This window comes from Molossus molossus, unplaced genomic scaffold (assembly GCF_014108415.1).
Source record: "Molossus molossus isolate mMolMol1 unplaced genomic scaffold, mMolMol1.p scaffold_m16_p_15, whole genome shotgun sequence".
Lineage (NCBI taxonomy): Eukaryota > Metazoa > Chordata > Mammalia > Chiroptera > Molossidae > Molossus > Molossus molossus.
The window spans coordinates 80,105,160-80,127,463 of NW_023425350.1; the positions used below are offsets into that span (position 1 = coordinate 80,105,160).

General features: G+C 51.6%; 1 protein-coding gene across 1 annotated transcript in view; it reads right to left on the reverse strand.

The window, feature by feature from the left end:
- Positions 1–367: 367 nt before the first annotated feature.
- Positions 368–22,304, reverse strand: part of IL1R2 (interleukin 1 receptor type 2) — a 29,618-nt gene continuing 7,681 nt past the window's right edge. Inside the window, exons 2-9 of the mRNA XM_036263351.1 lie at positions 15,266–15,393; positions 14,263–14,527; positions 9,671–9,851; positions 8,157–8,331; positions 5,888–5,950; positions 4,219–4,354; positions 2,402–2,544; positions 368–549 (exon numbers count right to left, since the gene is read on the reverse strand). Of these exons, the coding sequence (XP_036119244.1) occupies positions 368–549; positions 2,402–2,544; positions 4,219–4,354; positions 5,888–5,950; positions 8,157–8,331; positions 9,671–9,851; positions 14,263–14,527; positions 15,266–15,393 (1,273 nt within the window). The remainder of the gene's footprint in view (positions 550–2,401; positions 2,545–4,218; positions 4,355–5,887; positions 5,951–8,156; positions 8,332–9,670; positions 9,852–14,262; positions 14,528–15,265; positions 15,394–22,304) is intronic.

Sequence of the window (22,304 nt, forward strand, 5' to 3'; positions counted from 1 at the left end):
TCTTCCCAAAGAGGCAAACTATGGCTTAACTATCTGGGTATCTATAACAGCGCCCACAGAGCAGAGCGAAAATAGATGTTTAATACACTTTTGTTAAATAGTGACTGAGTGAATTTCAAACTCATAGATGTTTACCTCTTCGGGTCTCGGGCACCCCGCTTTTTTAGACAGTCACACACGTCAGGGAGTAACTCACCAACCCAGCTCACTTCCGTCCTTCCATTAGAATAAACCTTACTTTAAACTTCAGTCTTTTTCTACAAACCCACCGGAAACACAGTAGCTTTGTTAAACAAATAAGGAAAAGGCAGGGTCCTTCGAAGAGGCAGAGCCTCTTTCATAAGTAAGAATATCATTTGCGTTTGAATTATTTTATTTCCTTTATTTTACTTGGATAGGATTGAAAATCTTGATGGCCAGTCCTTAATGCAGTCAGACCATATGCTTTTCCAGTCCTGTGTTTATACCGTCTATGCATCCATATTCCCCCCAACACCAAGACGAGCAGCGAGAGGGGGGCCAGCGCGATCCCCCAGGAGAACGAGGCAGCTGCAGAAGAAGAGGCAAATTGGTCAAAGGCTCTGTCCCCAGTGGAGCAGTGCAGCAGGGCGGGGGAGGGGGCCAGAGGAGGGCGTGGGTCCCTCGTGGGTCCCAGCATGTGAGCTGTTTCAGAAGGCAGGTCCCTGCCACCAGGGTCAGCCACATTGCAGAGCCGCACGGTGGCCTCCCGGAACCAGCAGAACAGCCCGTCATTGGGGAGAAACAAGGCAGAGGGAGGGGAGGTGCCAAGGGTCTGACCTTGCTCCGCCCTCTCTAGCGCCCAGGCAGCGTGGTCTGGTCAGGTCTCGGCCAGCCAACTGTGGCAGAGCCAGGATGAAATCTGCCCTTTTCCCATGAGCATGGGTGTCATGAGGATTCAGTAAAGTTACAAAAGAAAGAAACAAACTTTAAAAACAGACGTTTTAGGTGTCAAGGTTATTGCTTGGCTATTCTGTCTACTCCTTGCCTTTTCCATGTCATGAAAACAGAGGAGGAGACTATGAATAAAAAGTTAACAAGTAAACACAAGAACATGAGTGTCATTAGACACATTGATGATGAGACCAGAATCCCACATGCTGAAGCCACTGTTCATCATGGTCTGTCTAGGCACCCAGAAACCAACACCACTTCAGACCATTTTCTCCAAGCGAGTCTTATACCCTAAAATCCCATGAGGCTTTAAATGAGGGATGTTTCCACTTTCTGAGCAGCTCTGCGAATGCACCTGTGTGTCCTCCGCGGTCAGGCACGGCCAGCCCAGCACTAGGACATGGCTCCCGTCCCAGAAACGTGGAAAGGCACCCAGCATCAGGACCAGACCTCCACCGTTTCCTTGGGGTCACTAGTCTGAACACCACCAGTGGATTCTGGGAGTCCTCCTTTTCCAAGTCTAAACTACCACCAGCCCTTTGGTGGGAATGGTCTGAAACATCGGCCTTCACACACGTGTCCGAGCAGAACGGTGCCCCGACGAATACAAAGGAGCCCGCTCGGCTGCGGTCACACGCCAGGTGGGCTCTGGGACGAGCCCAGGGACCTGCGTTTCCAGTGAGCGGCTCCAATGCAGGGTGTTGGTGACACACAGGTGTTTCTTTTTTAGAGAAAATTGTGTTGAGCTGCCCTACTCTGTCCTAAGACTTAACCAAGCCCTCAGCTTTCCAAATGGAAGTCTGTCTGCAGCTGCCCCCAGCAATCACGGAGACTGGAGCGTGTGCCTTCCAGGACCACTGCAGACTGCCCAGGGGCGCGACGCGGCTGCAGCTGGGGCTGACGCGCTTGCCCTGGCCGTCTTCTGGGGCTGCCAGACACGCTACCTGCCTCCCTTCCTGCTCCGCGCTGAAGCTCAGCCCATGGGTCAGAATGGTGGTGTGGGTTTTTTCCTTCTTCTTTTTAAATGTTCTTATGGGGGCTCTGGATTGATTTGTCTTTCACTTTATTTCCTGTTGACTGATGACGTTAAACCTAAAGGTGCTCGAGCCCTGAGTATCCACCCATCCCCGGCTCTTGGAAGATCAAGTTTCTCAGCTCAGATAAAGGCCGTCCTCCCTTCTCAGGAGGCCGTGGGGACAGCTGGCCCTGCTGCGCCGGGAGGGACCGCAGGAGGCCACGGCGCTGCTTGGAGTCTACCGCAGAACCATTTTCTCTTTTCCAAAAACCTGCTTGCTAATTACATTTTTATTTGAATATAATGTCCCAAAGCCAGCCTCCACCCTACAAAAAAAACTCATAAAACATTAGAGTTTTATCCTCACTGCTCTGCTACAGGAAGTGGGAGGGACTTGCTCCCTGATTCTGGGGAAGGGCAGCCGTGTCCAGCAGCCGCAGAACATCCTACAGGCTTGGGCCCCAAAATACGTACCTTCTTTGACTGTGGTATGCAGCATCTGAAAGCTCAGCGTATTGTGAACAACACATTTAAAATCAGTGGTTAAATCCTTTCTTATGACTGGATCAAAAATCAACGGCACTTCAATGTAGTTCTCATTATTTTCTGAGTATTCCCTGAGTGAGAAAACATTTATTTCAACAAGGTGTGCCAGGTGGGAGCTCACCTGTAAGGCAGACACCTGAACATCCTCAGCAAGAAGGACCCAGGGTTCTTCCATTGGTCTCAAGATTCAGACAGTCAGGAGCACGGCCCTTCTGGCTGTTAGGCATTTGGGAGAAGCTCTAAGCCTGTGGAGCCGGTCACTGTAACAGGCCACTGGTTACAAGGAGAACCTACAGGCGCCAGCTACTTTGATCAGTGGAAAATTTCTTTTTCTAAGGCCCTCCATGAAGAAAGAAGCAGTAATGGGAATAGAAATGTCTCATCTTGAGAAACTTGACTGTATTAGCAACAAATCATTTGCATAGAGAAGGGCAGGGTGTTCCAGGATCCAGTTTTCAACAGCGTCCCCACCCCCCCATCCCACAGCTGCTCTCACTGGGAACTGGGGTTCAGAGCGGGGCCCGACCGCATCAAGCATCAAGTGCTCCAGGAGTCCGAGGGCTGTGTCCTCCTGGAGGTGAGCTGCTGCTGATGCAGGTCCTCAGGACGTTTGTCTCCATCCTCGGGGGGGACGGACGCCCTCAGTAAATGCACAGTGAGACTGAGCTGACATGGGCAGGCTTGTCCCTCAGTAGGGCCTGCAAGAAGCCACTGAGCTGCCCGCACACAACTTCTATGCACTCAGTGCAACCAGAAAGATCCTTTTTGGTAAGTCTTTCAAAAAAAGTAAAAAAACTTGCAAGCCAAAGTTCAGGCTAATTCAGAGTATTGACACCATAACTTTTAAAATCTGTACTTTGTCATTTAGAACACTGCATGGTGTCCCCCCGACACAGGTGGTTCGTGTTGACGCCTGACTGCTCTGCACTCCGAGTGAGGGGCCTCTCCGAACGCTCATGACAGTGGGCCTCCTTCCTAGCGTGTACTTCCTTAGACACTGTGGCCGCCCGAGCGCCCCGAGAAACAGAAGGCCTCCAGATACTGCGGCTAAGTGTCCCATCTTTTCAGAGGTTTAGGAAAATGTCTGACACTCGGGTTGCAGATGGGGAATGGAAATATATTAACTCCAAAGTGTGTTTAATTGCAAACGTCAAGGAATAAATATTCGATTACACGGCTAGAAAATGCGACTCAGTGACAAGCACTTGGCTGCAACTCAGCTCTTACACAGACAGCGTGTTTCTCAAGAACAAATGGGAATTCTGAGCAAAACTCAATTTTTAAAATTCTAAAAATCCATCAATTTAGAACAGGAAAAATTATTTTGAATATGGTCTGTGTGTCATATTGAGCGGTTGGATATGACATTGTCTCTTTAAAAACTGAGTAAAGCGCCCTGGCCGGTTTGGCTCAGCGGTTAGAGCGTCCACCTGTGGTCCGGAGAGACCCGGGTTCGGTTCCCGCTAAGGGCACGTACCTTGGTTGCAGTTTGTCCCCGGCCCTGGTTGGTCGTGCGGGTGGCAGCCACTCGATGTGTCCCTTTCACGTCGATGTTTCCCCCCCTCTCTCTTTTCCTCTCTCTCCCTCCCACTCTATCTGAACAAAAAATGGAAAAATGTCCTCGGGTGAGGATAAAAAAAAATAATAAAAAATAAATAAAAATAAAAAACGAGTAAAGCTATGGAGGTCTCACCACAGCTCTGCCCAGAAGACGCCCTAAGCTGACAACACCTTCACGCACTTACAGGCGCTGCCCCTCCCTCACGCGGCCGTCCTGGTAGGCACTGTCTACGCTGGTGTTGTTGGCCATCCACCACAGCATGGTGGTCGAGTGTGTGCCGGCTCCCAGAAACACCTTGCACGGGATTGCCAGTGTCGACCCTGCGGACAGCAAGACAGGACACGCACGTCAGAACCCGCTGGACACAGGGGTAGCCCAGCTCCTCGGCCATCAGCAGAGCTGAGTGGGGGACCCTTCCCTGTCTCCTCAAACACCCTTCGCCAGCTAATTCTTTTCATAGAAGGAAACTTAGTTCCCTCAGAAGAGTCCGTTCACAGAGCATCAGTAACGGCCAAACGGCTCCAGTCCCTTCCACGGTCACCGCGGCAGATAAACCCAGAGGCGAGCGGCTTCCGAAGCCGGCTCGGCTCTGCAGGGCGCCCTGAGCTCAAGGGCTGCTCCTTCGACAACCGACTCTGCTTGTCCCCAAACCCCGATGAGCATGCGGATGCTTTCTCTGTGCTCATGCTGGTCTCCACTCTCGTGTCCGTCCCCAGGGCACGTTCCCTTGGCACTAACCCTTCCAGAAGCCTCTGTGTGTCACATGCGTGGTGCCCTGTGCAGTGGGACGTCCCGGGAGCCTCAGTCCCTGGAAGTTACGTTGTTTAGGTTACCGAAGGGGGTGAACAAATCCTTCCCGTTCGTTCTTCCTCACGGGTGCTGTGCCAGCCCTTCTCCCTCCTTCACCACCCTGGTGACCTGCCAGTTTCTCAGCCAGAAGCAGCCCCTTCCTTCCTGCCGTGTGACGCCGCCACGTCCAGGCGAGGCCAGGAAACAGCACTGAGTTCTCCATGGCTACCGACTGCGGTGTAAAATACTAGCCCAGCACCTCCAGACAGAAGTGAGAGACACAGCGTTGGGGGGACAGGACTCGGCAGCAGGGTCTAATACGTGGGCATAACCCTACAGAACTGTTACACAAACACACAGAAAGGTACAGGCTTCACAGACACAAGGCCTGCGTCCAACCCCAGCCAGACCCGAGTGTCACTTTCTAGCCATTCTTGAGCCCCTGTGACCCCCGGGCAGCTTTTCCTTCTGGAAATGGGGAAAATAAGACCTTTCCGCAGGGTCTATGTCAGGAACGATGCACACTCTGGACACACTGGTGTTCGAGGGGGATGCGAGTGCTGCTGACCCAGACAGCCTCCGTTGGCACGGTGAAAAGGGACACTCCTGTCCATCACTGCCGTGCCCTCGCCAGCTGACCAGTGGTTTTGGCAACAAGAAAGGGTCTCTGGGGGGCCAGCAGTGGCCGGGTCAGCCTCATTGTACAGCTGGAGTCTTAGGGAAGTGCTGAGCCTCAGCCAAGTCTGGGGCAGGTGGGTTGTTCTCTGCGCTGCCGGCGCTGGCCCTGAAAGGGAATCCTGCCGTCCGTCCGTCCGTCCCACAGTCGGTGACCGCTACCAAAATATGCAGATTTTTTACATTTAGATTTTTGTAGGTAGGGTTTTCATGAAGCAAAGTATACCTGTTTCAAACAATGCCATTTCAACACTTGACACAGGGAACTGAGCCCTCACATTTCTTATTCAGTCTCTCATGCTGGGGTGCTAGGGTCTCCCCTCCAGCCACTGCACCCAAAGGGACAGGAGCAGCCGGCAGACACGGGGGTTCCAGGCCGCAGGCCTTACCCAGCGACGCCAGTATGGTCTGGTGCGGCGAGATAATCACAGGGATCGTCTCCTCTTGTTTTCCTGAGAGAGGCGTACAGAAAAGAGATTCAATTAGGAAAGCCTTCATTTCAAGCTGAGGGTCAAGCTTCATTGTTTAGCTCATTAACAAAGTCACCCTTGATAGTATGGCCAGCCATTGTGGGTGTGACCTTTGCCTGGCCAAGGAAACAGGCCCCCCACCAAACCGAGTGCCCTTGGCCAGTGCGTTTCCCAGAAGGAAGATGACTGGAAGAAGCCACACATTCCACGCACAGATGTTCTCCATTCTCTGATGAACAATCAACCATTCCCCTCCCTGGCTTCCTGAATGAATTCCTTTAAAAATATATATATATCTTTAGTGACTTTAGAGAGAGGAGGGAGACAGAGGGAGAGATGGAAACATCGATGAGAGAGAAGATCGACTGGCCATCTACTGCATGCCCCCCCACTGGGGATCAGACCCACGACCTGGGCATGTGCCCTGATCGGGAATCAAACCGGTGACCTGTTGGTGCAGGATCAACGCTCGAGCACTGAGCCACACCAGCCAGGCATGAATAAATTCTTGCCAGTAAACTTCATAATGTCCACAGGATAGGTTTTAGCCCATGGTCAATTTGCCCTAAAATATCTCCCTCCACCCCATCCTCACCTCCCCAAGTGCCTGCCACAGGGTACTGAAGAGTCATTCGGCAAAAAAAGAGGCATGGGGTTTGGGGACCACTGTGTGCAATGTTAATCCCAAGCTGCGTGATAAATAGGGAGACTCGGGTTGGCCACAGTGACTTATTAATTGAAGAGATAATTCTTTGGGGAGGCAAAGGTGGGTCTCCTAGGAATCAGAACCCAGCTCCCCAACAGCTTGAAGAAACTGGGCACCTGAACTGGAGCAAAAAGAACAGCTTGGGTGTGGACGAAGGGCTGCCCATCTCCAGGTCCACGGGCTCTGTCCTCGCTTCTTCCACAAGGAACCCATGGAACTCTGACAAGAGCAAGCACTAAGCAGCCCCACGGCAGCGTTCCAAGTGCAGGTGGCTTCTCGGCTGTGGCCAGGGGCTGTTCCCTCCCCGCACAGCCACATGGCTGCCCCTCAGACGCTGGGCAGAGAGGGCACAAAGAAGCCTCAAGGTCTTGGTATACCAGTGGGTCTCCGACTTGAGGGCAGTGGCTTCACCTGGGGGCGGGGGCTTGTTAAACACAGATTGCTTCGCTCCCCCGGCCCCTGTTTCTCTTTCAGAAGGTCTGCGATGGGGCCTGAGATTTTGCACATCTACCCAGTACCCAGGTGATGAGGCTGCGGCCCTCCCAGAACCGCAGTGAGACCACACACAGGCTAACATGTAGGCTGACCGCCCCCTAGTGTTCCTGCGCAGTACCACGCGAACAGGACGCAGTCCACTCCAAGTCCCAGGAGGTCTCAGTGTCCCTGTGGGGCCACGAGATGCGTGAATCCTCACAAGACAGTAAAAGAAATACCATCCAGCAATTTTATTTCATGGGAGACACGATTTTCCCTACAGTGAAGCTGAATCTCTGGATTCTCTGAGGAAAATCAAGTTAGTCTTTCTCCCTCACAAACCAATGTATTATTTAACCTTAGTAGATTCCCAGAGCTCTCTGAAATGCCCATAAAGACGCCAATCGTGTAGCTACTCGGTATATAAAATAAAGAAAGGGAGTGTGTTCTCCAGGGCAGAGCCCAGGACTTCAACACTTGTTGGACGCCGGCAGCAGGCGTGATGTCCAGCGTGCAGGGCATGTGGATTACTGTTGAACAAATATTAAATACTGACCACAGGGTTCACAACATTTTTTCAAGTAGAGCTCATTTAAACTAATAAGAGAACGCACTGTTTGAAACCCTGCTTTCAAGGGCCACTAGACCTGTCTCAGGGAACACGACAGGGGCGATTTCACTGGATGTACACTGCATCGCCTTCTAGCTGAGACCCGAAAACCTGGTGCGCTGGAGCCCACACGAGGTGTCAGCAGCCCGTCCTGACACCTGGCCCTGCAGGTGCCGCCGGCACGGGACTTCCCAAGCGAACCAGTGTTTGGCCCCCTCTAGTGGTGTGCTTCAGCCTCACACCTGGACCTCGGGGTCACCTTTATTCAAAGTAACATCCGGCTTTCTACCTTTCAAGGTGTCTCACTCGTCTTATTTGCCTGATGTTTTAGGAAGTTGACGTCTGTGTTCTCCTTTCACCCCGAAGGCACCAAGGGGCGCGGACGAGCCCGCACTTACTGTTGACGCGCAGCTGGATGTGCCTGGTGACGGTGTAGCGCCGGCCGCGGCGGCCGAAGGCCAGGGCGCAGCGGTAGGAGCCCGCGTCCGCCGCCGACACGTTGTGGATCAGCAGGCGAGCCGTTCCCCTCACGCTCGAGAACTTCTCGTTGTCTTCATCCAAGAGGACAGAATCCTTGGGGGAAATGTTTTTCAAAGTCACACTGTATACTAATTTTTATCTCAAAAGCTGTGACTAGGACCAGTAATACTGACTTATGAACAATGGAAAGCCCATCTTTCTTTATCCTCAAAACACCTTTTGTTATTTCAGATCTACTCCTCCAGGTTTTTAAATATATTAAACCATGTTTTTACTTAACTAGGAAATATAACATAGATCATTTAAAGCCTTTTAACTATAGCAGTATTGTTTTTTTCTTCTGTGTTAATACACAGAAAATCGTCTCCTCTTTATAAGTACTTATGAGATAGTCCCGTTCCCAGGAGAGGAAATGACTTTGACCAATCCCTAATGGTGAATGTCTCGTTTCCAGTTTCTTTTATAAATAATGCTTCAGTAAACATGTTAGTACATAGTGTTATTTCCATATATGTTTTTAAATGGACCTGACTTTTTGATTAAAGGGCTCATTTCTATCAATGATGAGAGAAACAATACCGAGCTGCGGTGGGCACCACGCCTGCCCTGCGAGGGCGGGCAGGACGCTCCGGGCCTGCAGCCCTGGGCCCGCCGCCGACACGCGGGGAGCAGCGGCCGGCCTGCAGCCTCGGTCCGGGACTCCGCCCGCGGCCACCGCGCCCTCGCTCTCGCCGTGGGCTCGAGCCTGGGCTGCGGCGTGTCCACACCAGCCTCCAACCAGACCCGGTGCCGGCGTCAGTCCACCGGCAAGAGAAGGAATTGTGCTTCTCTTCACTCCTTTAACCAGGGACATGTGCATAGAGTTGTTCGTTAAACCAACAGCTGTTTTCTCAGTTTTTTTTTGTTTGTTTGTGTTTTTTTTTATCCTCACCCGAGGACATTTTTCCATTTTTTGTTCAGGTAGAGTGGGAGGCAGAGAGAGGAACAGAGAGAGAGAGAGAAACATCAACGTGAAAGGAACACATCGAGTGGCTGCCACCTGCACGACCGACCAGGGCCGGGGACAAACTGCAACCGAGGTTCGTGCCCTTAGCGGGAACCGAACCCGGGTCTCTCAGGACCACAGGTCAACGTTCCAACCGCTGAGCCAAACGGGCCAGGGCTGTTTTCTCAGTTTTAATAGACAGTGAAATGCTATCTTTTTCAGCTGTTTACTCAGGATTTATTTCATATTTTCAAATCACTCTTCTGAGGATCCTTACCTAAACCACATAAGGACTAATAGAACATATTAATCACGACCCTTTTTTAATAAACTGGTTTTAAAAAACAAATATAAAAGTGAATGTGTTATCTTCAGAATGGGTATTTTGTATCTGTGCTATGGCTAATAAAATACATTTTAATTAAATGCCAGTTTTTAAAGATGTACCTTATACCACTGAATCTTCATGTCAGCTTTGTTGGTGGTGAATTCACTCAGTTCAGGGCAAACTAAGGACCCAGTGGTCGCGAAGGTTAGAATCTGGGGGTAAGAGACGACAGGCAGGGACGCTTCTGTGTTCTCGAAAACCCTGAGCTCAATGGACATTTCATCACAGTAAGAGGCGTTTCTAATTTAAAAGGAAAAAGGGGTGGGCAATAAATGGCAAGGCAAAATAAAAGCAACCCTGAATGAAATCCACAACAATTTCCCCAGCCCCATGCAAGTCTGCATTTTCTCGATGGGTATGGCAATGCTTCCGTCCCTGATCTTTTGAATTCTTGGGGGACAAAAAAAAGCACCGCATCATAATTGTTACATAGAAATGGTGATATAGTCTGAGTATTTCCCGAAAGTCCCTTCACAAGTCTGATTTCAACACCATCAAGGGCCACTGAGCAATCCCCAGGTCCTCTTCAGACAGGCCCAAACCCTGCCAGGTACTGAGACAATTCCTGGTTCAGGGAACTGTATCTAAATGAAGAAATTGTTTCCCGAGAGCTACTGTCTCCGTGCAAAGAAAATTCCCTTCACTTCTCTGGGGAATTGTTTATTAACTGAAGTCTAATTTCACAGAACTACTGAGAACTTACTATAAAATCTATAAAAGATTTTTGTAATACTGCATGGGGAAAATTAACTTGGTAAGTTTATTTGTTTGGGTTTTAATTTGGGGGGGGTGTTGGACTAACTATCTCAATATCATAATTCTATCAACACCCTAGAGCACAGGCAACTCACTTCCAGAAACATGGAGGAAACAGGGGGAAAGACAAAGGATATGAATTGAAACTAATTTTTAAGTAGAAAAACATAAAAATATCATTATGTCACTAAGTTTCTAGCTACCTGAGAAGCTACCTGAGAAATGAACAAAGATTTTGTGCACAAAGAAATACAGAAAGTTAACTATCGCCTTGGAAATGCGGGGGGGGGGGGGGGGGGGGGGAGTACCACCAACCCGGAGAGTAGCCCAGTCGCAAGCAGCTGGACGAGCCTGCAGACCAGGGCTGCGCCCTCATTTCACCCATTCTCCAACACCTTGAGCTAAAAACTATCGTTATCTCATTTTTGAATGAGGAAAACTAGCTATACAGAAATTAAGTCATTCCCTAAGGCTGGATAGCTACTAAGAGGTCAAACCAAGGTTGAAACCCAGTCGGGCCCTGAGAAAGCCCTCCAATTAAAACAATATCTCCAGAAACCAAGCTTACTAGACACATTGAGAGTTACCAACTGTTCACATTATTGATCTGGCAATTCCCCTTGAGCGAGATACTCCATGAAAATACCCCAATAGAGAGGGGTGGGGAGATTCGATCACCCTGTCCCCATGTAGTGTGGCACCCCCACAACAAAAGGGTAGGAGTCACCAGTGCTGCTCACAGTGGGGTCACCTGCCTGGGCCCCCTGTGGGAAGTGCAGCTGCCTAACTAGTCAACGCGCCAGCCGTGTGTCACCTACACCAGCAGGAGCCCTCGGAACATGTTTTTGTTGCCGCAGTGACTGACCGGTCCCTGAGTGTCTGCCAAGCCACCCAGGCTTGCTGCCCGAGTGACAACTACGCCTGTTGTTTGAAGCCGCTGAGACTTGGCGCCTGTGTGATTCAGCAGCATAACCTTCCCCACCCCGATGGACAGGCCCTGTGGGTTCTAGATCACAGGGTTATAAATGTCATGGGCACAGGGCAATTTCATGGCCTCTGGCTGTAAATGCCAAAGGGTATTGTAGCAACTGCTGATGATTGGCAGTCCTGTGGAACCCCAGCCTCAGACTGGAAAGAGCTTCAGAGACCTGCTCAGGGAACTGTCCATAGGCTCAGAAAGCTTGGCCCAGCAGATGTCCTCTGCCCCCCAATGCCAGACCTCTACTTTTCTAGAAGAATAGAAAATAAAATATGAATGTTAGCTATAATTTTATACTGAAGTATAAAAACAATCTTTAAGACAAACATGATTCAGCCTGTGTCTCCCTGATTTTTGCAAATTATCACTTCAGTAGTCAGCAAGCACTGCCTTTGGGGGAAAGTGCATTTCTCTGTGTCTACGGACCACCTGCTCCGGGCTCCCCTGACTCCGAGCTTCATGCCGTGATCCCAGAGCCCACCCAACGGACCTCTTTACAGAGGATGAAACTGAGGCCGAAACGGCCGAGTAATCAGACCGAGATAGAAAATGAGAGGGTTCAGATTCACAACCCTGTCATCCTGACTCCAAAGCTTATTCTTTTTCCAACATACCTGTAAGCTTTCCTACTAGTGCTCCTTAGAAAAAAATATAGGATTTTTTACTCTAGAAAGGAAACAAAAACTGTGTATTTATAGCTACTGTAAAATCACACATTTGTATTTCCGATATAAAAATAAGAAATTGCTTGTCTGCTTCCCAGGCAGGGTTCATTGACAGAACGTCACACACACACACACACACACACACACACACACGCACCATCTAAGACTGAGGCTCATAGTGTCTAAAATTCTCCCATTCACCAGGAACTCCTTTGTGCTAAGAATGTCACTTTCTTTGCTTCTCTTTCTTAATGTCAGTATTCATGGGTATAGCTCCTCCTCCAATCACACGAGTCTGTGGAACCTGGAGAGCCTTCATGCTGCCTGGTAGGAGCAGTGGGGACAGCCCTGGGGAGGGGACAGCCCTGGAGAGGGGACAGCCCTGGGGAGGGGGCAGCCCTGGGGAGGGAGCAGCCCTGGGGAGGGGGCAGCCCTGGGGAGGGGGCAGTCCAGGGGAGGGGGCAGCTGGCGGCTGAAGAGAGGAGGCCAGGAGTTCCCCTTCCCAGTCAGACCGACAGTCAGCCCTAATGCTTTCAGAAGAAGGAAGCCAGGAAATTTTTAAGGTCTCTAACATTATACCTGTACTTTCTCCTTCACGAAGCAGCAAGATAGACCAAGGCCATTCAATGGGGAAGGGAGTCTTTCCAACAAAGGCATTGGACAAACTGGACAGCCACATGCAAAAGAATGAGGTTGGACCATTGCCTTACACCATACACAGAATTTAACTAAAAATGGGCCAAAGACCTAACTAAAGAGAAGAGCTAAAACTATAAAAATTCTTAGAAGGAAACACAGGGTGAAAGCGTTATGACATTAGATACGGCAATGATTTCTCGGATATGACATCAAAAGCACAGGCACCCAGAAAATATAGACAGATTGAACTTCTTCAGATTTAAAGACTCCTGTGCATCAGAGAACATTGTCAACAGAGTAAAGAGGCAACCATGGAATAGGAGAAAGTATTTGCAAATCCTATATCTGATAAGAAAGTGATATCCAGAATTTTTAAATATTTCTTATTACTCAAAAACAAATCAACAACTCAATTAAAAAATGGGCAAAGGACTTGAATAGACACTTCTCCAAAGAAAGTACATGGGAAGATGCTCAACAAAGCTAGTCATTAGGAAGAGGCAAATCAAAACCACAATCATCTATACTTCACATCTATCAGAAAGGCTGTTATACCCCACCCCCCAAAAAAACAACTGAAAATGGTAAGTATTGGTGAGGATGTGGAAATTGGAAACTTGTACATTGCTGTGGGGATGTAAAACAGTATAGTCACTGTGGAAAATAGCATGATGGTTTCCCAAAAACTTAACGTGGAATTACCACATGACTTGCCGATTCCACCCATATTTGTGTACCCATTACACAATTATTCACAATAGCTAAAAGGCAGAAGCAATGTAAGTGCCCATTGATAGATAAACAGATAAGCAAATGTGGTCTCTACAGACAATGGAATATCATTGTCTTAAAAAGAAATGAAATTCTGATACATTGTACAACAAGAATGAACCTTGCAAACAGTATCCTAAGTGGAATAAGCCATCACCAGGAGAACTGCTGTATGGTTCCACGCGTGGAAGGTACTTGAAGCAAAGTCACAGCCATAGAAAGTAGGAGGGCGGCCGCCAGGGGCTCGGGAGGGGCAATGAGTTGTTGTTTAAGGGACCAGACTTTCAGTTTGGGGGGGTGAAGAGTTCTGGAGCTGGGTGGTGGTGGTGGTTACAGGTGAACGGATTCTTGCAGGCAATTTTGTGTGATGCACGTGTTTCCACAATTACAGAGAGCGGGCTCGACCTGGGGGGGAGAACTTCTCCGGGGAGCGTGGTTCCCTCACGTGCCCAGTGAGCAGTGGCATTGTCTCTGTCTCACCCAGGGGTCAGGTTCTGTTCCATGTTCTGTACCTACGTCTCATGCTTGTGTGGACTGAGCAGTGGACAGAGCCCACCGAGTCCCCACCCTCCTGGAGTCAGCACTCTGACAGGTGGGCAGACGTGAACTAGACACACATGTGCAAGCGTCCGACGAAGACCAGGTGAGGAGAGTGGCAAGACTACTGTTACACACGGTGCTGAAGAAGTGACATCTGACAAGGACCAAGGCAGGGGCAGGAGGCCTCTGGGCACTTCAGGAACAGTGCAGAGGACCAAGGTGCCATCCGTCACCTGTGCACCCGACTCTGCAGTGCAGGTCCTCACTGAAGAACCCCGCGAGCAGCCCCGGAGGGACTTACCTGACAGTGCAGATGTAGGTGCCCGAGTCCCCCTGCACAGCTGGCACCAGCCAGAGAGCGCCATCCTGGACCCACACTCGTGGCCCGTCCTTCCCTGGGGCCACCGGAGCCGAATCGTTCTTATGCCACGTCATGTTGACATGAGGCCTGGCAGAGGCCCCCAACCAATACCGCACCTGGGGGCACCTCAGAACCACAGGTTCCCCTTCCACCTTGAAGCTGGTTTTAAAATGCTTGCCACGATACTGGCAGTTTTCTGCGGCCACTGGGGACAGAGAGACATCAGTCAGCTTCGTGTCCTGAAGCTGCCTCTGGCGAGCACATCCGACAAAGCAGCTCCCCCTGACTGCGTGCCCACACTCTGGGCACCCCATTGACCCCTCTGGTCATGTGGCTTCAAAACTCCCAAACAACAGCATTAGGTTTGCTATCAGTTCTGATTTACATTTTGTGGAAAAAGTAAAATGGGGTTCACGTGTGACAAAAATAATAACTAAAATATTTGGCCATATTTTTTACTTGTCGACTCTTTATTAAAGTAGATCTTGGAAGAGTTCAGATACAAGAAAGCTTAGTGCTGACAGGATGTGCGATTAAAACCCAAAGGCACCTTTTATCAAGGACGAAAGCTCAGCTCCTTCGGTTCCCTCCTTTGGCAGGAGTAACGGAGGCCCAGGGGGACATCAGAGACTGTATTTGCATTTCATTTGCTTTCTTTTTTATTGTATTTACTGAGGTGACACTGCTTAGTGGTGTTATATAAACTCCAGGTGTCTGACATTGTAATTTGACATCTGTACCCTCAAGTGTGCGCTCAGCGCCCGAAGTCTACTTTCCTTCCGTCACCACGCCTTTGACTCTTTCGGCCCACGTGGCCCCCCCACACCCTTTCCCTCTGGCAATCACACCGTGTTTTGTGGGTAGACGCACAAGCTGCCTGGCTGAACACCTCTCCTCAGACACGCTGCTGGAAGGGCGTTCCGGCGGGGGACCCCGTCCTTACCTTTGTGTCCCTCGGGCTGCGTGGGGGAGGCAGAGGCGCACACCATGCACAGGCACAAGACGAGCATCGCTCCCAGCAACTTCCAGAGGACACAGGGCCCGGGGGCCTCAGGCCCAGCGCTTGGCAGCCTGCGGGAGGAGGCAGAGGGGTCACCAGGAGCCACCGACATCCAAAGAGAGAGCCCCCTGAAGATCGTCCAGGGCAGCTACTGGAAGCTTCACCTAATAAAAGAAACCTTTTCGCCTAGATTTTTTAACAAGAAAACTCAAAATCTGAAAAGTTGCTCTTCTACAGCTGAACACAGAACACTGACTCCCCAGAGCACTCCCGGGTCCTCGGCGGGAGCTTCTGTGCCTGGAGGTTCTCCCTTTCCTGCCCTGCGCCTTGCGCTCTGCCCTGGCCTGCTCCGGCCCTCCTCTCCCAGGCCTGTGCTCAAATGTCACTCGGCGAGTAACCGTCCCGCGTGCGGTGGCCCCTCTGCCCAAAGCTCCACGTCCTCCTCTCCCGCTCCGTGCTCTGTGGCATCACGGTCCCCAGGCCTCCTCGCTCCAAAAGGTAGCTCTGTGCACAAGGGTCTACTTTATTTTATGCACAATTAGAGCCTACCTCCTGGGTGCTGAATGACGGAATGAGTGGATGAATCACTACTAGTCAAAAGGTGCTCATTTTCTTCGTCAGAGAACTTTTCCTATAGTCCTAATGGATCAGTTCTTAGGGATTAACTCCTGTTTTGCATGCAGCGGACACACACTGAGGGCGTCTATACACCACTAACTGGTGCAGAGCATCACAGAGGAAACGCAAAATAGGGTCCAAAAAGTGAATGTATACCAGCTCGTGAAACATTCTTTGTCCCCAGATGATCAGAGGCCTGTGTGTCTCCGTGATCCCTCCCACTCTGTGTCACAATTGCCTGCTGTATCAGTTAAGCATTGCATTCATGCCGCTAACAAACCACCCCAAAACCGAATGGCCTAAAACACCAATCATGCATTCTTGCTCACAAGCCTGTGGGTCTGGTAGAGGTTGGTGACCTAGTGTAGGCTGGTTAAGCTTGGCTCCAAGCTTCCCATGGCATCCAAGTCACCTCCACGCGCCTCCCATCCTCCCTGGGCCAGAGCCCTGGCAGATGGCTTCTCTTGTGATGGAAATGCGAGCAACGTGAGCAAACACTCAGCTGCCCAGACCAGCTCGCTCTTGTCTGCCCACATTCCACTGGTCAAAGCAAGTCATGTGGCCAGACCCACCACCAGTGGGGTGGGGAGGTGCAGAGTTACACCAGGAGGGGTGAGAAATGGGAGCGGTCACGCCATCTCCCGTGCCTGTTTCCAGTCTGGTTCCCGTGGGTGGCGACAGTCTTGAGGACAGAGGCCCGGTCTTATTCACAGCCCTCGTGGCCTACACAAAGCCCAGCCCCAGAAAGTACCAGGCACTGTTTCTGGTTGTGACTCTATTGCAAAGTTGAGAGTAATGAGTAAATCCAGGAAAGAAATCCCTACCCACCCCTCCCTGATTTCCTTGAAGACGTTTGACTTCTCCTCTGAGCCTGGAACAGACATTAATCTGAATGGCTCACAGGAGACCCAGGTGGTTCCCAACTGTAGGGCAGGGTGGTCAAACCGAGGAAATGACCCTTGCTCTCTGGGACTCAGTCAGGACCGTTAAAGGCCCGGCCTTAGAGCTGCAGTCTGAACTCCACCCCAGTGGCCGGGAGCCAGGGCTGGGCAGTGAGTTCCTCTTAGCCGGGTGTCTGTCCGGGGCTGCCTCCCTAGCTCTTCCTGTGTCTACACAGCCCCGTCCCTCACGGTTCTGAAACATAACATTCCTGTCCCTTTACCTCTAACGCCACCTTGAGGCTCATGTGGCCACTTGATTAGGAAAAGGTCACATCAGCACTGACCACACTGCTTTGTGCCTTTTGGACACTCGTTAGCTTATCATGTCCCCACCTTTCATGTCTCAGCCAGACTCGGGGTTCTCTGGAAGCATATGAAAGAGCAGGAGTCACACCCACCAGCTGAGGCCAGTCCCGCACACCTAATACGTGACCGAAGTCCCAGATGCGACGCGGGGAGCAGCGTGACATGAGCGTTCTTCCTTCGTTTTGCCACGTCTGTGTCACTCCGGTTCACAGACAATATAGACGAGACTAAGAGGGTGGGTGTCTTGGCCAGCCCTTATTCTTCAAAAATACAGTTTCTGTGACCTTCGCGCTAGTTCCCTCCTCCAACACCTGTCTTCCCACCTCCCCAGTGACAGACCACCAGACTCAACCAAACAAATCGCGGTCCCAGAGACCGCATGGCGGCCTCTTGCCACCAGGGACAATGAAAGTACGTGGAAGCTGCGATCCTCCTGGAAGCGTCCTTGGAGGGCTCCCCCCCTCCCTCCCGTGGCCTCCCACGGACCGGCTCGCCGAGTGCCGGCCGCCACCGGCCCCCAGGCACAGGAGCCTGGCTTGGCGGAGCTGCCCCAGCCCAGGCCCACTGCCTTCTTTCGCGGCTCGGCCCTCTCTCCACAGCAAGCCCAACCCCAGCACGTCGGAGCCTGGGAAAGGGGCCGGGCGGGAGCACTGGTAGGTGCTGTGTGCTGTGGCCTCGCTCGCGGCCAGTCCGATGCCCACTCTGAGCGGTCACTTCAGCCAAGGCCGGAGGAGCTGCGCGGCCTCCCCTCGGAGGGAAGCACCCGTGCCCAAGACACAGGCCGGGCCTCGCCTAGGATGATGTGAGGTCGGTCAGCACGTTGAAAATCACGGCCAGTAGTAGCTTTCCGCCAGAAGGTCAGGCTGCAGGTACGCAGGGCAGCGGCCCAGGCCCCTCAGCGCTGCAGAGCTGGGAGAGCGCAGAGGCCTGTCCTGCCAGCGCCCGTCCAGCCGAGGCACGTGCGGCCCGGCCTCTTCTCAAAGCCACACATCTGGCTGGGTGAGAAGCGGAGCTGTTTCCAGGACCCTATTCCAGAACAACAAAACCGAAACGTTGAGCTCCTGGAGCGGCAGCCTCCGCCCCGCCCCGCCCCGCCCCGGCCCCGCCCCGCCCCGGCTCCGCCCAGGGAAGGACCACGGTTTCTCTGTGGACTTTGGCAAAATAGCTGCTTTACTGTGACCTTGGCAGAAAGTGGCTTCAGACAATTAAACCACAGACACGTCCTAGTGATTACTTTCAACAATCAAAACCCCCAGCAAGGCTGGGACCCAAGTGCCCCGTGCAGGGACGTGCAGGGACGGGGCTCGGGCAGACCCGAGGGAAGGAGTCGGTCCGGTGCTTTTCGGCAGAACACGCCGCTCCTGCCCGACTTCCTTCAAACACATCTTCAGATCGCAGGCATGTCTACATTTCTGCCTGAATCTCAGTTGACCTTTTTACTGGAAGAAATAAATTTTAAGGGCAGCTCATGTCAAGTATTTGAGTTACAATTCTACCCTTGTTTTTTGTTTGTTTGTGTTTTTTTCAAATAACTGTGTTTTGCCAAACTCAGTGTAAGAAAAAACAGAGGAAAAGGATTTTTAAAAAATCAGGTCGGGAATTTTTAAAAAAGGCCCCAGATGTGTGAAGAGCTGAAGGAAGGAGCAGGAATGAGGCAGATGGACAGCGAGAGCAAAGCGCTGAGCCAGACTGGCGGACATCACCCAGAAAGTCGAACTTGTTCATTTCTGTCTTCACCCTATTTTTGAAAGGTTTCAGTAACTATGTCTAGAAGCTCTGAGTCAGGTGGTGTTAGCTCTTAACTTCCATATTACTGCCCTAAGCCTCTCATTCCAAGAAACCAAAACCCATCACTCTTATAGTTTAAGCTTTCCCTAAGCCTCTCATTCCAGAAAACCAAAACCCATCACTCCAGTCAGGAGGAACAGAATGACAGAACCGCCCTAACCCACCAAAACTGCAAATGGTCGCTCCTCAAGAAAAACAAGTTTCAGGAGACCCCAACCCCCGACCAATCAAGAACTTGGGAGACCCCAGGCCTGACCAATCAAAGACGACCACATCTCCTCCGCTGAACGACACCCTGCAGCCCTGAGTTTGAAAAGCCCTAGCCTGTACAAGCCGGTTGCTGCTCTCTCCTCAGAGGTAGTCCGGCAGGCTGATTCCCAATAAACCTGCACTTCTGGAGACCCTGCACCGCCTCATTCCGCCTCGTTCTTACAGGTGGTACCGTCATCCAAAGACAGGGTGACTGACCCTGACCCTGCATAACCTCGAGCAGCGACCAGGGCCTAGGAACACTGCTCAGTCCCCTCCAGCAGGTAAAACCGGCTCCTACACCCAAACATGTTGTTTTAGGCACGCGGTATAAACCTGAAACACATGGGGAAAATAAATATTTACATCAAAATTAAGTGTGGAAAGTTTTAAATGCTAAAGTAAAGCAAAATAAGAGTATTTTGAACTAAGTCTCTGGGAAGCACGAGGGTAGGAGGCTGGGGGTAGGGAAGAGCCTCAAGAGAAATATGTGGCCGGATTTGGGGCAGCTTTTGTCGAAAATTGTTCTGGCTCAAAGCAGAACTTTTAATAGGTTGTCCGTAAACTGGTTTTGTTCTTTTAAAAAGATAAAAGTTAGTTCCCCACACATCCCCAGAATTAGGGGAGTTCCAGGCAGCACAGGGGTTGCGGGGAGCAGGGACTGTTTCTGGTTTGCACGGCCAGAGAACCACAGCCTCTGGCGCCTTGACTCCGCTGGGGCCGGAGGAGCCGCCGCTCGCTGGGAGCCCTGGCGAGGAAGGCCGGTCTTTGGCAGCGGAGCGCTGGAAACAGTGGGCTGAATGTCAGAGGGAAACCTGAACAGGCTGAGACATGGCCCCACCGAGGGCCATGCACTCTCTTTACATTTTCCTTTCTACCAACAAGTATCTTATCCCTGCCTGAAACCATCCCTGTCAAACCTTTTGAACTTGCCAACTTCTTTCCTAGAACCACTGACTAAGAGTTTCAGGAAATCCACTCAGCTCGACTTCCCACTCATTCAACACCTCTGTGCACAGTGTCCCCATGCACCTTAGTCATTCAGAGGTCCCAGGGGCTGGACCATCAACCAAAGTCACTGTTTTCACCTTCCTCCACAGGCCCTCCCTCCGGCAGACTGCCCCCGACAGGACACAGCCAGCGGGAACAGCCGCCCTCCTCCTCTAAGGGACTGATGCGGACGCTCTGCCCCTGAGGCTCCCAGCCCACAGGACAAGCCCACCCAGCTCCAAACGCTGCCCGCCCCGGCGCGAGAGGGCTCATGCTCCGAACTGCCCAGCAGAGCGCATCACCCTCATCACAACACGAGGGTGTGGAAACAGACTGACACATTCAGTGACCCACCCGAGGCCACGGAGCTGATGAGACGACCGACTCAGACGTCAGCCTGAGCCCACACACTCCTGAGTCTCGACACTCGCTCTCTGCTTTGTGGGCCATCAGAACTGGAGCTGGAGTTGGCCCCAGGAGCCAGTAAGACTAGCAGCTCACGGAACCCAGCACCCTCCAGAGCTGGCCAAGCTCCCCTCTTAAGGTGGATACTTCCGAGTCTTAGAAAGTACTTGTGATCTGAAACTTCTCTGTCATTTTGAGATACAACTTTGCCTCCCATAAGCTCTGCGCACGGGACGCACTCTGCCCTAGAGGCAGCTCAGAGTGTCCATCTTCCAGGAGTCCTGAGACTTAGGGAGTCTGGACAGGGGAACATTCTGGAAAGCAGTGGACTGCAGAGTCTGACAGGAAGTCAGGAAGAGTCCTCCTGTCTTCCGTGCCAGCGAGGTGCCTCTGCCAGGCTGTCTGCTGTCTGCAGTGCCGTGGCCGGCAGGCGTGGCAGGGGCTCGATGGCTGTGCCGTGTGAAGAGGCCGGCACAGTTGGCACCGACAAGTGGTTGGGCTCATGGGCTCTCACAGCCAGGTCCCAGGACTCAGGGAAGAAAGTGACTTCTAAGACCAGACAGCAAGCAGACCCCAGTGAGAACTCAGAGCTGCCCGTCCGCGCTGACCAACTCCTGCGGCAGGTCCGCCACGCGGCCCAAGGACGTTCCGATGTCAGAGCCAACAGCTTAGCGCACACCAGTCACTGCACCAGGGAGCTATGCGGCGTGACCTAGTGGGATCAGTGAGCTCATGTGCACATGCACATCACAGAAGGGTGTGGAACATGTAAACACAGCCTACCACGGATTCTAGTCTTTGATTCAGACAGATGGAAGCCGATTTCCACCCTCACTGTGAACCAGCTTTGTGTTATCTCGGGCAAGCCATGAAGCCATTTGCTCAATCTGGGTCACAATTTCCTCATCTGTAAAATGCAAGGGTTGGGCTGCTAAGAGCTACTCCATCTCCAAGGTAAAGAATGCTAGGGTTCTAAGTCAGCTTGGATTTGAACTGAGTCTTCAGTTCTGAGCACAGCTTCTATTTCTAAAGTGCCAAGTGAGGGAGCCTAATCAGATGACCACCAAACTGGGTGCACTCACTTGCTTAAGTGCCCAGGACAGCAAATGTCAAAGCCAGGACTCCAGACCTCTAAGTTCTCCCGAGCACTGGAGTGTCAGCTCACTGGGCTAATCATTGGCAATGTTCACTGGTCACTGGACGCCCTGCGCTGAGTGGGAAAAGGGGTGCTGTGAGCAGACATGCACCCTTTGAACCAAAGCTGCTTTCAAGCGCCCGCCATCTGAGTGTGGCGAACACCTTGGATACTTGAACTATCTGTGATCCAAAGAACCTGCCATTCAAACCATCCCCCAGACAAAGAAACAAGGACAAACAGATCCGAATAGCAGAAAATAGCCAGTAGGAGCCTAGTACAAGGCGTGTGTCTTTACTCACCGGGGAAGTCGGGGCAACCTCCCGAACCTCTCTCCCTTCATTCGCATGAGCACGGTAGCTTCTCAGAGTGGCACATGCATGCTCCAAAGACGCACAGCAGTGCTCCCCACCCCACGTGGCCTTCCGCTGTGTGATGCACCGCCCGCCACCCAGGCTGGAATCCGGCGCCCCTGCCTTGAATGCGGGCCAGCCTGTGGTTCGAGCCTAACAACAGTGGTGCTGAATGAACTCAGAAGCTCAGCCAGAAA